The 15,179-nt window shown below is 40.5% G+C and overlaps 1 protein-coding gene across 1 annotated transcript in view; it reads right to left on the bottom strand.

Annotated features, from left to right (window-relative positions):
- LOC104589514 (kinetochore protein NDC80 homolog) overlaps positions 1 to 13,213 on the bottom strand; it is a 28,900-nt gene extending 15,687 nt beyond the window's left edge. Inside the window, exons 1-2 of the mRNA XM_088896761.1 lie at positions 12,206 to 13,213; positions 11,089 to 11,335 (exon numbers count right to left, since the gene is read on the bottom strand). Of these exons, the coding sequence (XP_088752887.1) occupies positions 11,089 to 11,335; positions 12,206 to 12,696 (738 nt within the window). The 5' untranslated portion in view covers positions 12,697 to 13,213. The remainder of the gene's footprint in view (positions 1 to 11,088; positions 11,336 to 12,205) is intronic.
- Between the last annotated feature and the right edge of the window lie 1,966 nt (positions 13,214 to 15,179).

The raw sequence follows: 15,179 nt of genomic DNA, 5'->3' as shown, positions 1-15,179 counted from the left end.
ATTCGAATTATCCGAATTCGATTCGATTATGTCGAATATCGAATTCGAAATCGGATTTCCGAATACCGTTGACACCCCTACCTCTATCTGAACCATCAAAGAAGGTTTCACTTCTTCTATTCTCCCAAAATGATCCCTATTCCATTCTTATTTCTACCCTCTACCATTCCTCAATGTTCTTCAAAAAATTCGGGTGTGTCAACCACATGTTTCCAAATATAAACAATCAAGGTCCACATGTTTGCAAGTTGCGCTAATTTAGTCTCTTTTAACATTACAGTATCTAGCCTTTCCCTTCTAAGAAGATCCTTTATTAGTCTTCTCTTCCTTGCACTGCCTAAACCCCTCACATTCCAACTAATGATTTTCATAGGAACATGGAATTTGGAACCTACCTCATGTTACAAGCCCCTACTTAGGAATCTTCCTTCTCTCCCCTCTTCCACTAAATTCTTAGTCTCCCTCTATGTCAAGAATTAACCTCTCCACCTCTATTCTTTTCTTCTTCCTTCGGCTTTTCATTAAACCAGAATTTGTTGAATTCACTCTTGAAATTTTTGAGATCTGCACATTTTCTGGGCTTTCTTCTAAAGATTCTTCGCCATGTTTATACTCCTCAAGGAGAACACAAATTTGTCCCCAAATTCTCTCTAATTCCTCCTCTTGCAATTTTCCAAAAGCCAAATTTCCTACATTTTCGCAGCCTTCAACCACCTTCTCTACTACCCCTTCCAGTAGATTGTGAATCTCTAGGTTTCCCTCCAATAGTTCCTCTTTTTGCTTACACTCCTCAAGATAAACACATTTGATCCCAAATATTCTCCAACTCCTCTTGATTCTTTCTTTTCCTCAAATCCTTCTCCTGTCTTTTACCCTCACTATCCTCCCCCAAAAACTTCCTTTCCAGGGCCACTCCTTCTGATTAAGGTGCTAGAGTACTTGTGCCAAACACAAAACCCACATCACCAAAAAGACAAACACACCTGAGCTTGTTAGAGGAACAGATAACAAAGTTGGAGAACTAAAGGGGGAGCGGGTTAGAGGCCAATCCTCCCTTGTTAACCAACTATGGGGTAATTGTAAAAGGCTCGCCCAAAACCAAGTTAGCCTTAGCATTCGAATCCACCTTTGAGTGTTGTCTCCTCTCTGATGATTCTATGATCAATGACCAAGACAATTTCTATCCCTCTAGGCCTCTATCTATTTGTATCTACTCTATTGGATTGGGAATACTTGTTGGATGGTGTACCCTGACTCTCTTATATGAAACCTACCAAATTTCCAGTTTCCTTAGGTGAAGTTGGGTTCTGACTTCTAAGAGGGCTTCTGGACAACTTCTAGCAAATCGTCTTCCAGGAAGTGTTGTTCGGTGTTAAGGCTTTCAACGTCGAGAAGACTCTTAGATTTTAATTGTTCCACACTACCAAGGCTTGAAGAGTCATCAATTTCAAACTCTGAGTAGCTTTCCTCTTCCGTTGAGTCACCTTCCTAAAGATCTTTTATTCCATTGCACCTTGTTGCTTCCAAAAACTTCAAACTAATCGATTGATCAACTGAAGGGATCTTCCTAAACTTAGGATTGCATTGTTCCGAGGAGCCAACTTGATTGCACTTGCTTGACACCTAAATCCAGGTTGAATTTGTGGTCATTGATTTGTTACCTCTAGGGAGTGGTTGGCTAGACATGATCAAGGAAGACAATGATAGACCAAACTTAGTATTTATCATTGCCCCATCCAATGATTTAAAAGGCACACCTAGGCGGACAGGCAAGACACATTTTGGGGTATGTGCCTCGCCCAGGTCCTAGGCACACACTTGGTGTGCCTAGGCATGTGCCTGATGCACCTTGCGCCTCAGCCCAGGCGTGCACCTTTTTAAATTTTTGCACTTTTTTGCTGTTTTTTGAGTCTAACGGCTGGCCTCAGCCTAGGCATGTGCTTTTTTGCTAATGTTGTTCATTCATTCATTGCAATAAAATTTCTTCTTAAAAGGCAATTCCCAGGTGTGTGCCTTTTTAAATTTTTGCGCTTTTTTGCTGCTTTTTGAGTCTAACGGCTAGGCGCGCACTTTTTTGCTAATGTTGTTCATTCATTAATTGCAATAAAATATCTTCTTAAAAGGCAATGAAAGCTATAAAATTATTATTTTTATGTGAGAAATAAGAATTTCAGACCCTAACATAGACTTGCTCGGGCTTGCCTCGAGAGGCGTGGTACAAAGGCGACTCATAGAATCAAGAATGCAATATGTTTTACATCACATTACTATTTGAAGCAATGCAATTAAGGAGAAAAAGAGATTGTGGGTTTTACATGCTTGAAAATGCTTTATATGTTTGCTTTTATTTTTAAATTTTCATTTGAATACACTTTACATGTTATGTTTATGTATTTTAATTTTAGATAATAGGTTTTTTAAAACATTTATTTTAAAATTTAAGTTTATATTGTTTATTAACATTATGTTTAATATTTTTTGCATTTTTTTAAATGTTTTAGCATTTTTTTGAATTTTGACTTTTTTTTCTATTTTTTAGATTTTTTTGTAATTTTTCACTTTTCTTAAAAAAGCGTGCGCCTCGCCTTGCGCCTCAAGCACAAATTTTTTTTTTATGAATACTAATAAGTTTATTGATTCAGAAGCAAATTAGAGTGAGTTCATACATCATCCCAACGAGAGGCGTGAGCCCCTCCTTGAAACTTACAAGTAAACTAGGAAAGAAAAACAAGAATCACAACTGAGCCCAAAATAATTCTTCCCTATTTACCCCTTGCTTAGCTAACACATCTGACAAGGTATTTGCTGATCTCCCCACCCACTGTACAGTGACCAACATATTCCTTGTCAACCAACTAAATTTCTTCATTTCATTCTTGTATCGCCATATAGCCTCTTCAGAATTTTTCAACCAACCCACCACCACTTTGGAATCCCCCTCGATTATTAGGTGTTGTACCCCCAGCTGGTTTGCAAATTGGACCCCTTGTACAGCAGCTAAAAGTTCTGCCCTGATGGAATTCCCGATTCCCAAGGGACATGAGTAGAGCAACAAAGTCTCTCCCTTTTCATTTCTCAAAGCACCCCCCACTCCGAATAATCCCGGATTACCCATGCTGCTTCCATCAAAGTTCAACAAAATCTCTCCCTTCTCATTTGCGCCTCAAGCGCAAATTGGCCCTTGTGCTTTTTTTGCGCCTTGTGCTTTTAAAACACTAGCCCCATCTCTCTTGGTCACATGCCCTTTTAAAGTGACACATGCCTCATTAATAACAATGGCCCGTCTTCTTTAATAAAGAAAGCCCATTAGTGTTGTTGGGCCCAATGGGTTCAATTGGGCTTGATCCAACATCACCAACCTCCTTATCTTCCACAATGTTTAAGTGGTCATGTGTTCGCCCCTAGTTCAATTGATTGGCCCGATTCACAACTAAACCTTTCATCTCCCCTCCACTTTGAAGCTTTTGTTTACCACCTTTGACCACTTGTACAAAGGACATGTTGTCCTCCAAATTGGTGCTTTGCACCCCACGTTTTTGACCTTCCATATGCTCTACCCCTTTTGGATTCTCCACGAACTGTTTGCCCATTTTGGTGAAAGTGTTTGCTGTGTTTAAACTCCCAATCCCTTTGAACCACATAAGGCTTCTTCTTCAACTCTTTCATCTTCTACAGAAGATGCCAGCCATACTGAGTGGCAATATCCCTCCACCTTGAGTTTCCACTCTTCTTGGTTTTTCTTCTGGCCTGACTCCATTGAGAAGAAGTGCTACAGAACGAAGGTCCCCCAGTAAGTGTTGGCAAGAGTCGCACCGCAAAGATGGGTGATTGATTCAACTATCTCCTGCTTCCATATGTGGAAAGGAAGTCCTAACACACGTACCAGAACTTCATCTTCAACAAAGAAATCTTTTGACTTAGAAACTGGGCTCCATCTTGAATCGTAACTAGCCCATACAAATACTGAAAATTAACCGCTGAAACATCTAATTCATCTTCAACCAGATCAAGAACTGCCTTGCAGCTCTCAAAGGGGGTTATAATGAAACATTCTTTTAATTTCACGTTACAAATCAGCAGGTATGCAATCCTTTTCCAATCACAAACCTGACTTTTAACTTAGATAATATATTTGCTTTCCCAATCTTTCCTTTTATTATATGCTATCACCATTCTCTGACTGTTACACTTCACCAAAGTCATTAGATCTTGCTTCAAGTACTCCCCTCTAACTGCATTTTTTATAGCCTGTTCTTTTCTCGGGGCCTCCTTTTCTGCTATTGTCAGGCGTGTTCCAAACTCCTTTGGTAATCCATTTACCTCCTTCCACCCTTGCCCCTGTCTTCCTTCAGGAAAACAAACCAGCTGCTTCCTGCCCTTCCCAAAAAATTCCAGAAGAGCAATGTAGGAACCTTTGTTATTCCTCTTGCTTTCTAACACGTATCTTTTACCATCTCCAGTCCCATACTCCTTCCAACTTGGCTGTTTCCCTTTGAAACTTGCTCCAGTGAAGAAGTCCTCAACCGAGTTAATCACATCAATGCCTTTCAAGAACACAGTTATTGCACTTGCGCCTACTTCTTCTATCTCCTTTCCTGAAAGTGTTGTAAAGCTACATCTCATCCTAGGTGGAAGAATGCTATGAAACAAGATATGAATGATCTAATTAAAAATTAAAAGTGGGAGTTGTTTGAACTTTCTAAGGATAAGGAACATTTTGGTTACAAATAGGCTTTTATGGTAAAATACAAGGCAAATGGGTTTATTGAAAGGTATAAAGAAAGATTGGTAGATAAGGGTATACAAGTCTTGCATAGAATCTCCTAAATGGAAAACATGTTTGTGTTGAACACACATCAGAGTTCAACACTCCATGGATTCTTGAGGACACATTTACATAACATTTCCTTTTTATCCCTAAGCTTACTTGACATAAATGAATGTCTTATGTACAAGAATGTATTTCCTGTATCAAATATTGTAGTAACATGGGTAACATTTTAGACCCATTTTTGTAAGTATATAATGTTAGAATTCAAAAAAAGGGTATTGTGGTAATGTGTCGGCCCTTCAACTTGTACTTAAACTAGATATAGATTCTATTTCTTATTGTTCTTATGCTCCTGTTTTCAGTTAAAGAAATTTTAACTTCCAAGCGTCAACAATCCAAAAGAATGAAGCAAAACTCAGAACTTGAATTTTTTTTTCGGAAAACGTAAGGTAATTTTATTAGAAAAGCTTAGCGATACAAACAAAATCCTGCAAAAGACAAGGCAGGATTGGGGACATCCCCCATTACAAACACCAAATTGACTGAGAACTCAACAGCTGAAATACACTTAGATGTTTAAATTCTGGATTGACAGAAATCCAGGACATCAGTTTACTGACTGCCGCCTGCCATATCTCCTCTGGGCTTTTTCACTTTTTGATTAAATATTCTGTTTTTTTCTCAGATCAAATGGCCCAGAGCACTACTGTTGGGATGATACTCCAGACTAGTTTCCCTTTTTTCTTCAAATTACTGATCTTCCAGCTAGCAAGCACCTCCTTTACAGATTTAAGCATGACCCAACATATCCCCACAGCCTGTAAGAAGTGGTCCCACACTTGGGCAACAATCGGGCAGTGAATACAAAGGTGATCAGTAGTCTCTGGTTGTGATCCACAAAGAGCAAAAGAGTCATCAGGAATCTGCAAGCCTCTTTTTTCTAGGTTGGATCTGGACAAGCATTTATTTAAAGCCATTGTCCAGAAAAGGAAGTTCACTTTTGAGGGACTAACTGAGTTCCAAATCTGCTTAGATGGAAAATCCCCCATTGCAACCCTACTACTGAGTCTACAGGCCATTGATTTTACTGAAAAGCTACCCTCTTTAGACCAGTTCCAAGTCCACTGGTCATCCTGACTACAGTCAATATTCTGAGCTTGTAAAATTCCCAACAATCTCAAAACTTCTTCCACTTCCCATTCAAAAGGATTTCTTCTAAACTGTGGAGCCCATGTCACCTCATTACCTGAGAAATTGTAAGAATCAGCAATCGAAGCATTCTGGTTGGAGGCACATTGATAAAGAGTAGGGAAATCTTCAGCCAAAGGGTGGTCCAAGCACCAAGGGTCCTTCCAGAATCTGATTGTCTTACTAAGCACCCCTTTCCTCGACCTCCAGTTTCCCCATTCTACCCCAAACTTGGCAGCTATCAGGCTTCTACACCAAGCACCCCTTTCTGTGGCAAACCGCCTGATCCACTTACTAAGAAGAGCTGAATTTGTCACCTTAGTCTTCCTTAAACCCAGACCCCCTTCTTCCATAGGAAGGCATACTTGATCCCATTTGACAAGATGAATCTTCTTTTCTTCCTCCCAACCCCTCCACGAAAAGTTCCTTTGTAAAGTCTCCAATCTCTTTGCCACTTTTGTTGGGATAGGAAAAAGAGAAAGAAAATAAGTGGGGAGATTTGAGAGGATACTTTTTAAAAGGGTTACTCTTCCTCCAAAAAACAGATATTTTGCCTTCCAAGTGGAAAGCTTTTTTTTCCCAATCTTTCAATTACCAGGTCCCAAATGGCTGAAGAAGAGCATTTAGCTCCCAAGGGTAGTCCCAAGTATTTTATAGGAATCTGTTCCACCCGACAAGCTATAACATTGGCACATTCCTCCAAGTTAGGAACCTGACCCACTGGGATAATTTGACTTTTTTGAGGTTGACTTTCAGATCTGTCACTACTTCAAACCAGCTGAGAATCCCTAGTAGGTTCTCCAACTGCTCCTGGGAAGGATCTATGAAGCATAAAGTGTCATCAGCAAATTGGAGGATATTGACTTTTTCCTCCCCTGGGGAAATTGCAAACCCTTCCCACATACCAGATTTAGCTGCCTCCTGTAAAGAGCAGAGGAGAGAGGGGATCTCCTTGCCTAAGCCCTCTGGAGCTCTCAAAAAAGCCTACAGATTGTCCATTTAACAGGATGGAAAATTTTGGGGAAGAAAAACAAGCTTTCATCCAGTTCCTCCATTTTTTACCAAAATTCATTTTTTCCAAAGCACTATCTATGCATCTCCAATTCACATGGTCGTAAGCTTTTTCTATATCCAGTTTGCACATTAAACCAGGCATCCCCTCTCTCTTCCTAGAGTCAATCAATTTATTTTGCAATTAGAACCAAGTCAATAAGTTGTCTACCCGGCACAAAGGCACTTTGAGTGCTTGAGATCACACTATTTAACACCTCCATCCTTTCAGCTAAAACTTTAGCCAGAATCTTGTAGAAGCTGTTCAGAAGACTTATTGGCCTATAGTCTTTTAAGTGCACAGCCCCTCAATTTTGGGTATAAGAGTGGTAAAAGTGTTGGTCAAGCTTCTTCGCAGTGAAGCACTTGAGTGGAAAGCCTAAAAAGTATTTAGGATGTCTTGCTTCACAAAACCCCAACACTTGACATAGAACATGTTGGAAAAACCATCCAGCCCAGGAGATTTCTCATTCTCCAAATTGCTGATTGCTGACTTAATCTCCTCCTCAGTGAAAAGCCTTTCAAGGGAGCTTCTTTGATCTTCACTCAACCTCTTAAAGGGGAGATTTAAGGGGAGAGGTCTACACTTCCAATTCTCCTTATAAAGATTTTTACAAAAAGAAGATGCAATTACTTTGATTTCTGCAACAGATTCTCCAACCTTATCATCCCAAATTAGTTTGCTAGCTGAAGAATTTCTGATTCTAGCATTTGCCATCTTATGGAAATAGTGAGTGTTCCTGTCCCCTGCTTTAAGCCAGATTGTCTTAGCTCGTTGTATCCACTTTAATTCCTCAACTGCCAAATTATCAAAAACAGATTTTGCCTGAACTCTTTTCAATCTTAACTCCTCTGAAACTGGGCCCACTTCCTCTGCTCTGTCAATTTCCTGAATGAGGCTAAGGCAAGCTCTTTTTTCTGTTTCTGAATTCAGATGATTTTCCATTTTCCAGATTTTCACTCTTACTTAATTGTACCTAACTTTTTTGCTAAAACAAAGGAGCTAGAACCTTCCACCTGCACTTCACATCAGGCTGATCTTAAAAGAGGGAGAAAATCAGCCTCTTCAAACCAAGCATTCTTGAATTTAAAGGGTGCTTTAATTCTGTCCCTACTACCACAAATCATTTGGATTGGTGCACGGTCTGAAACTGGCCTAGGACGAACCACTTGTTTGAAATCAGGGAAAAGCTCATCCCAATTTACTGAAACCAGAAATCTATCTAGCCTGACTAGGGTTGGGTTTTCCTGGTTATTTGTCCAAGTGAAATTTCCTCCAAGTAGCGGCAAATCAATCAACTCGAAATTGTTCACAAAATCAGCAAATTAGCTCATCCCTCTTGTCCTTCTACCTCTAACATTTTTTCTTCAATTGACAAGGTGATATTGAAGTCCCCTCCAATTACCCAAGGGCAAGTTAAAGAGCCTCTCACCTCTGCTAATTCTTTGAAAAACAGATTTCTAAGGCTTGTTTCTGTAGGCCCGTACACATCTGTCACTTTGACATAAGCTTCCATTAGCTAGTTCCAGCAAGAGAGAGATAGAAAAAGAACCCAACCTGTGTGAAATCACTTTACACACTGATAGGTTCCAAAGGATGGCCAAGCCTCCAGCACTGCCCCTTGCCGGCTTGGACTTCCACCTTACCTGACCCTCCCCCCAAATACTTCGAACTAATGTTGTATCCATCGACTCCAATTTAGTCTCTTGAAGCAAAAGAATTTGAGCTTTGGCTTTTTTTATGACCTCACACACCACCAACCTTCTTCTACCCGACCCAAGACCCCTAACATTCCAGGAGAACAGTCTTAGATCCATTAACAACTAAATAGAAAGAGAAAAAAGAAACAGAAAATCCACCTCCTTTCTACCTCTTACTTCCTCTTGCCCCCCCTAGCTCCCTGCCCTATCATTCAATCCCCAATTTAATCTCATCATTTCCCTATTTTTTTGAAGCAGTTCCCCCCTTTTTTGCTGTTAATTTTCCTCTCCATGAGAATCCTATGCTCAATCCCCTCCAAAAATTTAGTTGTTTCATCTTCCAGACCCTCCAAAGAAACTCCCAGAAACTTCAATAAACCAAGCAGTTTTGAAGAGACCCAAGAAGAGGAGGAGGGGAGATTAGAGGACTTATCTTCCTATGACGCCGGAGTTACAGCTTTTCCTTTGTTGACGTTGTTTTCTTTGTGGCTGTTTCCCAACTTCGACATCGACTTCTCTCTCTCTCTTGAGCAAAGGACTGGTTCTCCTTTTGATTTGCTGACTCAATCATGGCTATCAGCTGCACTTCCACAGGTTCCTCTTCCACCTGAACTAAAGAGAGCTGGTTTGAAGTCACCATTGGACTCTCTAGAGCTTGCTGCGATGATTGGGTGGGAGTAGAAACAAATCCGCTTTCCTTTTCTGTGTTCTCCAACCTGAAGGAGAGAGGACTAGACCTTCGAGCAACTGGAGGAGAGAAATCTCCAGACCTTCTTTGGGGTTGGATGAGCCATTGGGGCTCTAGACAAACCTGATCTCTCTTGTCCTGTTCTCGCCGATCAAGTCTGGGCTCAAAGGCCTTTGCAGATTGGGTTATTTCTTTTTCACGTATCGGATAGGTAACTAGCCAGTTATGTTGTGGGTCACGGGTCTGGATCTGCTCCTCTGGGTTCGAGTAGGCCTGTAACCCCCCCCCCACCCCACTCCATTTCCACTTTGTATCTCTTTCCTTAATTAGACATTTCAATTGATCCACCGCCAAAAAGCCCCTCTCTTGAGAAATGTTTAAAATTTGAATCTCCCACTCTTTTGGTATTTTCAAACCTCCAACTCGGCCACCCATCAGCGTACAGATCTGACAGATCATATTCCCCCTCCGGCAACCAAGACTTCTGCAACCTACCTCGTATTGACATAGGGCAGCTGATCATCGCTTCTCTCGCATTTTCTCTTGAAGATTGACTCTCCTCCACATCCAAAAGTACAACAGTTTTGGAGTCCTCTGTTTCCCTCCCCGATTTCGATAAGTTCCATCTTCTAGCAGTTGGGAGGATCTCCGACCAGACTCTAATTGTGAAGATAACCTCTCCCGCTGCAACTTCTACTTTCTCCGGTATATTTTCACCACCTCACACCTTCATCCTGACCCACTCACAGGTGGCTAGCTCCGATGGAGAATTGTCTGTTTCTAGAAACCCCCCACACCTATCTCTGATGGCTCTAATCACGCTTGGGCACCAGAAGATTAGGGGGAGGCCATAAATCCTTACCCAGATTGGACTGTTATGGACAGAATCTGAATCTGATTCCGGATAGAAACAGCCAGCGCTTGCCCCCCACCAATTGAGTAGTAGCTGATTTCTTCCCAACTGCCACGGGCCATTTCTAAGGATCCATTCGGCTTCAGCTTTCAACGGGAAAATGAACAGAAAAAGTTTGTCCGCCATTTTCTTTACCTTTACACCTCCCACCTCTCTCCACTTTCTCTTCGCCCAGTCCTCTACTTCTCTAATCTCTATTCTCCACTGGAATCTCCCCATAAGGCAGCCTCTTAGGAACTCTCTTCTATCTTCCACCCCTTGTTGATCTGTGATAACCACCAGATTATCGTTCCAAGTTTTCAGTTCTGTTGCACCATATTTTGGCCAAGCTCCAACAGCCACTGCTTTGCTGTAGGAAAAGTTTTCCTGGTTCTCACATCAGGCCCTCCTCGGCTATACCAATTCTCTGCCTCCCACCTCCTTCTTCCCCAAGGAGTTTTTTGGGGTACCCTCTGCGAAACATTTGAGCTCTCCCACTTTCTTCCTTCTTCAGAGTTCACAGTCCCTATCTCCCCTCAGCGGTGACCATCTCCCCTCACAACTAATCGTGTTGATCTTACAATGGTGTATCAATATTTGAATAAAACACTAAGAAAAATGTTTTGGTCCTATCCAAACATAACAAGAAACATGTTTTGGTATAAACACAAAAAAACCTATTGCCAACCAAAACAAATTTGAGCATCTATTAAGCAAAATTCTAGGAAAAATGGAAATTTTTCATGACATCAACCAATAAACACCATGCCCTGTTGTATGGGAATCCCAAAAACATACCTCATCAATCCTAGATTGAAGGGCTGCAAGGCGATTTCTTTTGCTCTCAATCTTAGAAGCATTTTCCACAGACTGTTGTTGAAGAGAAATCAATTCCTCCAACTTTGCCTTGGAGCTTTTCTTTATGTTATCCATAAATTCATCAAGGGCAGGTTTAAGTGTTGCTTTGTAGTCAATTCCCAACACCTCAGCAGGGGTTGATCCTTTGGTATTCAGCACATATTGATAATTAACTCCAAGCTTTATCCTAGAAAAGACAAAAAGGAAACCATGTTGTAGTTATTGAAGGGAGTGTTCTTCAATGTGAATTGTTTTCTTGTTGTGAGTTTCAAAAACAAATCAAAACCATCTGATATGAAAACAATTTGGTTCTCAAAACCAAAAAAATACAGAAAACATGTTCTTCGTTACATATGTCCTTTTCGTTTCAAAAATTAGAACCAAAATATGCTTTTATTCATGTGGCTACACCACAGAGGGTAGCCCGTCCCCCTACCCATAACCCCCCAACCCTGGTGTCAGTAGGATTTATTCCCAAAGTCTCAACCACAACCAGAGAGACTTTACCAACTGAGCCAATTGGCATCACCAACCAAAACATGTCCTTAAACTTCTGATTTAAAGATTATGTTTTCATCTGGTTATTTAATATCATGTTACATAAATTATGTAATATCTTTACTACAAAATCTGTTTATGTTTTAAAAACCATCATTTGATTGTTTTACAAATGTGAATTGTTTTTATTTGAAAAAAAAAACTAGTTTTTTTATTTTCAAAACAAAAACACAATTCAAGAACTTGTGTTTGTTTTTATGCTGGTGCAACAATTTCAAAAATAAATGTAAACAAAAGCATTCCTGTTATATTCTACAGAAGGAATAAACCAGTCCTAAAAACTATGATAGAATAAAATTTCAAATAAGACTTAAAAAACCCACAAGGCAAGATGCGTCGATTATAAAATTAAAACTAAAATGATTTCTGACCTATTTAGATCATGAAGCAATACACCATTCTAAAGCAGATAATTGACTTAGCTCCAGCACACTAGTTACAGATTAATTGGCAAAAACAATTCAAAATGCAAAGCATCAAGCAAATCTCAGCAACTCACCTCCTAAGAGCCTGATTGCATTCAATTGAGAGGCTCTCAAGCTCCTTAAGCTTATGTCCTATAGTGACATCAAGGTCCCACGACTTCTCTTCCCAAGCATTCCTCGCAAGCTCTGTCTCCACAATATCTCTTTCCACAGCCTGGAGCTCTCTCTTCATCCTCTCCGCATCCCTCGCATTCACAGTCTGCGCATCAATCCTCTTCTTCAGCTCCTCATTCTCCTCAGAAATCCTCTGCTGCTCCTGAACCTTGGCGTCCAACTCCTTCTCCTTCTCCTTCAGCGTCTTCTCCACCATCACAATTGCGTTAGTAAGCTCCTCAATAATAGTGTGAAACTTCTGAACATCCTTCTCCAGCATAGATTTATCTTTCTCGAGCACCTCCCTCTCGGACGGCCCCGATCTCAATGCTTCAAGCTGAGCTTCAAGATCAGCAACTTCCTTCTCCAACGACTGAACTTTCTCAGCCACGGCATCACTCTCTTGTTCCATTTGCCTATTGAATTCATTGTCGAGAGCTTCAACAGCCTCATCGTCGCCGCGGATGTAGAGCGAATAACTGTTTACGATGTGAGTAAGAACCCTATTATCTCGGAAGAGTGAATGTGTCGTGGTTGTCGGAGAAGACGCGATGTGATCGTTGTAGAGCGCAAACTCGACGAGCCAGTGAATGACGGTGAGAAGGGAATGCCAGGAGTGAGGAGTTCCGGGGGCTTTGAGGGCAGATTTGTTGAGCTTGAAGGGGCAATTAAGGTATTTGAGGAGAAGGGGAAGATCTTCCTCGAGTTTGAAAGAGGGCCAGTCGAGGCGAGTGAAGATAAAGCGAATGGTGTCAGTGATGTCTTTGGCAGAGGGGAGAGGGGGTTTGAGGACGGTGGAGAAGGATTGGGAGGCGAGGTAGGCGTTGATGACGCGGATGGCGGAGGCCTGATGGACGCGATCGTGATGGGGCCGGCGGGGGCGCGGCCGATCCCAATGGAGGAGTTGGAGGGGCGGCTGCTGTAGTAACTGGCGTCAGAATCTCGGTTTCGGATGGTGCTTAACTAGCGAGTGTCGACCGGAAATCAATCTTGCAGAGAGTCCTTTGGGCGTCGCCGCCCACCGGCTCCTCCTCTCATCTTTCTCAGTCTCTTGTTCCAATCATCCAATGTCCAATCTTTGGTTCTGTCCAATCTTGGTTCTGGTTCTGTCTGTTCCTCTCTTTTTTCCCGCCTCTTTTGTTCTTCACTTTTCACCAGTTGGGAACCGTGCGTTGTACGGGATGTTATGAGAAATTGAGGCTGAACCACTGAAGTTAACGTATGAAATCGCCTTTTAAGGATTATTTATTAAAATACCCCCTATAATTTTATGGATTTATTAAAACCTATTCTATAGTTTGCATTTTATTAAAACAACCCCTATAGTTTATAATGGATTTAATGTCGACCTTCCATTAGATGGCATTGAAAAATGGCAATTTTGACCCTATTGTCTATTTGAATAAATTTAATCAAAAGAAAAGAAAAATGAAAATACCATTTTTGCCCCTAATAAGACATGAGCAACCACTCTATTTAGTCAATTTTATCTTCTATATGAAGAAGTGCTAGAGGTACTTCTGGAATAAACAATCACAGGGCCATGCCCTTAAACATTTTCCTCTCAATTTAGGTGATCATGTTACTATTTTTAGATGACAAAACAAATACTTCTTAGTGGAAGATTATTTACAACTATAGGGGTGTTTTAGCAAAATGAAAACTATAAAACATGTTTAAATAAATCCATGAAACTATAGGGGATATTCTAGCAAGTAGGGGTGGCCATGAGTCGAGTAACAGTTGTTGCAACTGTTACAGATTGTAGCCCTTGATCAATGAAGTCCAAGTTCTTGGATATTGACATCTTTGACTTTGAACCCTAGGATGATTATTACAATGAAATTGAGTTCACTCAAAAAAAAAAAGCTAAACGGTCACTAACCAAGCTCAGCAAAACTTTTGCTACTCCTCCATGCTGCAATCCCACCCACCTTTTGTCTAGGAGGTGCATCACGACGGATAGTCTAGGCAGTGGAACGGAGTAGGGCCCTCGGGCTAGTGAGTGCAGGATCCTCCCTTCCTCTTATCTCAGATGATTGGTCCTTTTATTCTCTTATCGGATGGTTAGCAAAGCCATTTTAACAACAACATGATAATGGTTAAACATCACCCAAAAATCTTCGAAGGGAAGAAAAGGGTAATTTTGTCCAAAGATAAATTTTATTTTCTAAGCTCACAGATATGAACATTTTTTTCTAAAACGTCACTGATCTTTTCAATAAGTGAAACTTTTTACTTTTTTTGTAAAAAGCCTTGTAGAAAATAATATATATATATATATATATATATATAATAAAATTGAGCCTTATACTTTATTGGCAAGCTGAACTCAATATTTGGCTCAATTCAGTTTGAATCCACCCCCAACTCAATGCTATCTTTTCAAAAGGTTTTGGGACATTGTTCATGGAAGTGTGATTAATATGATCAAGGCATGTTTTTACCATGAGAAAATGATGAAAGAACCTAACCTTAATCTCAAAGTCTAGAATGAATTAGGGTCCATTTGGTTTGTGATCGGAATTGGAATGGGAATCCCTTGGAATCAGAATCGGAATGGTCTATTCCCCCTACTTGTTTGGTTCATGAAGAGGCCACAATCAGAATCAACCATGATTTCTAATTTTGCCCCTAATAAAAAATCTATAAAAATTCCAAGTCCAATACAATCCAATTAACATGTAAAGAGATAGATAGGGCTATCAACTAAACCAGGTTTGGTCCAATCCAATCCAACTTGTGTCTATTTATAAATGGATGGGATCCAATACAATCCAATCCAAATCTAGTACAAACCAAGCCCAAACCAATCCATTTAAATTTAAATGGATCAGATTGGATCTAATTAATCCAATCCAAACACTCTCGAATGACAAGTACAAAACCACTGAG

The sequence above is a fragment of the Nelumbo nucifera genome, chromosome 1, assembly GCF_055504915.1.
Source record: "Nelumbo nucifera cultivar China Antique chromosome 1, China Antique-T2T, whole genome shotgun sequence".
Lineage (NCBI taxonomy): Eukaryota > Viridiplantae > Streptophyta > Magnoliopsida > Proteales > Nelumbonaceae > Nelumbo > Nelumbo nucifera.
The sequence above is the reverse complement of the archived record's forward strand: the minus strand, read 5'-3'. Positions and strand labels throughout refer to the sequence as shown.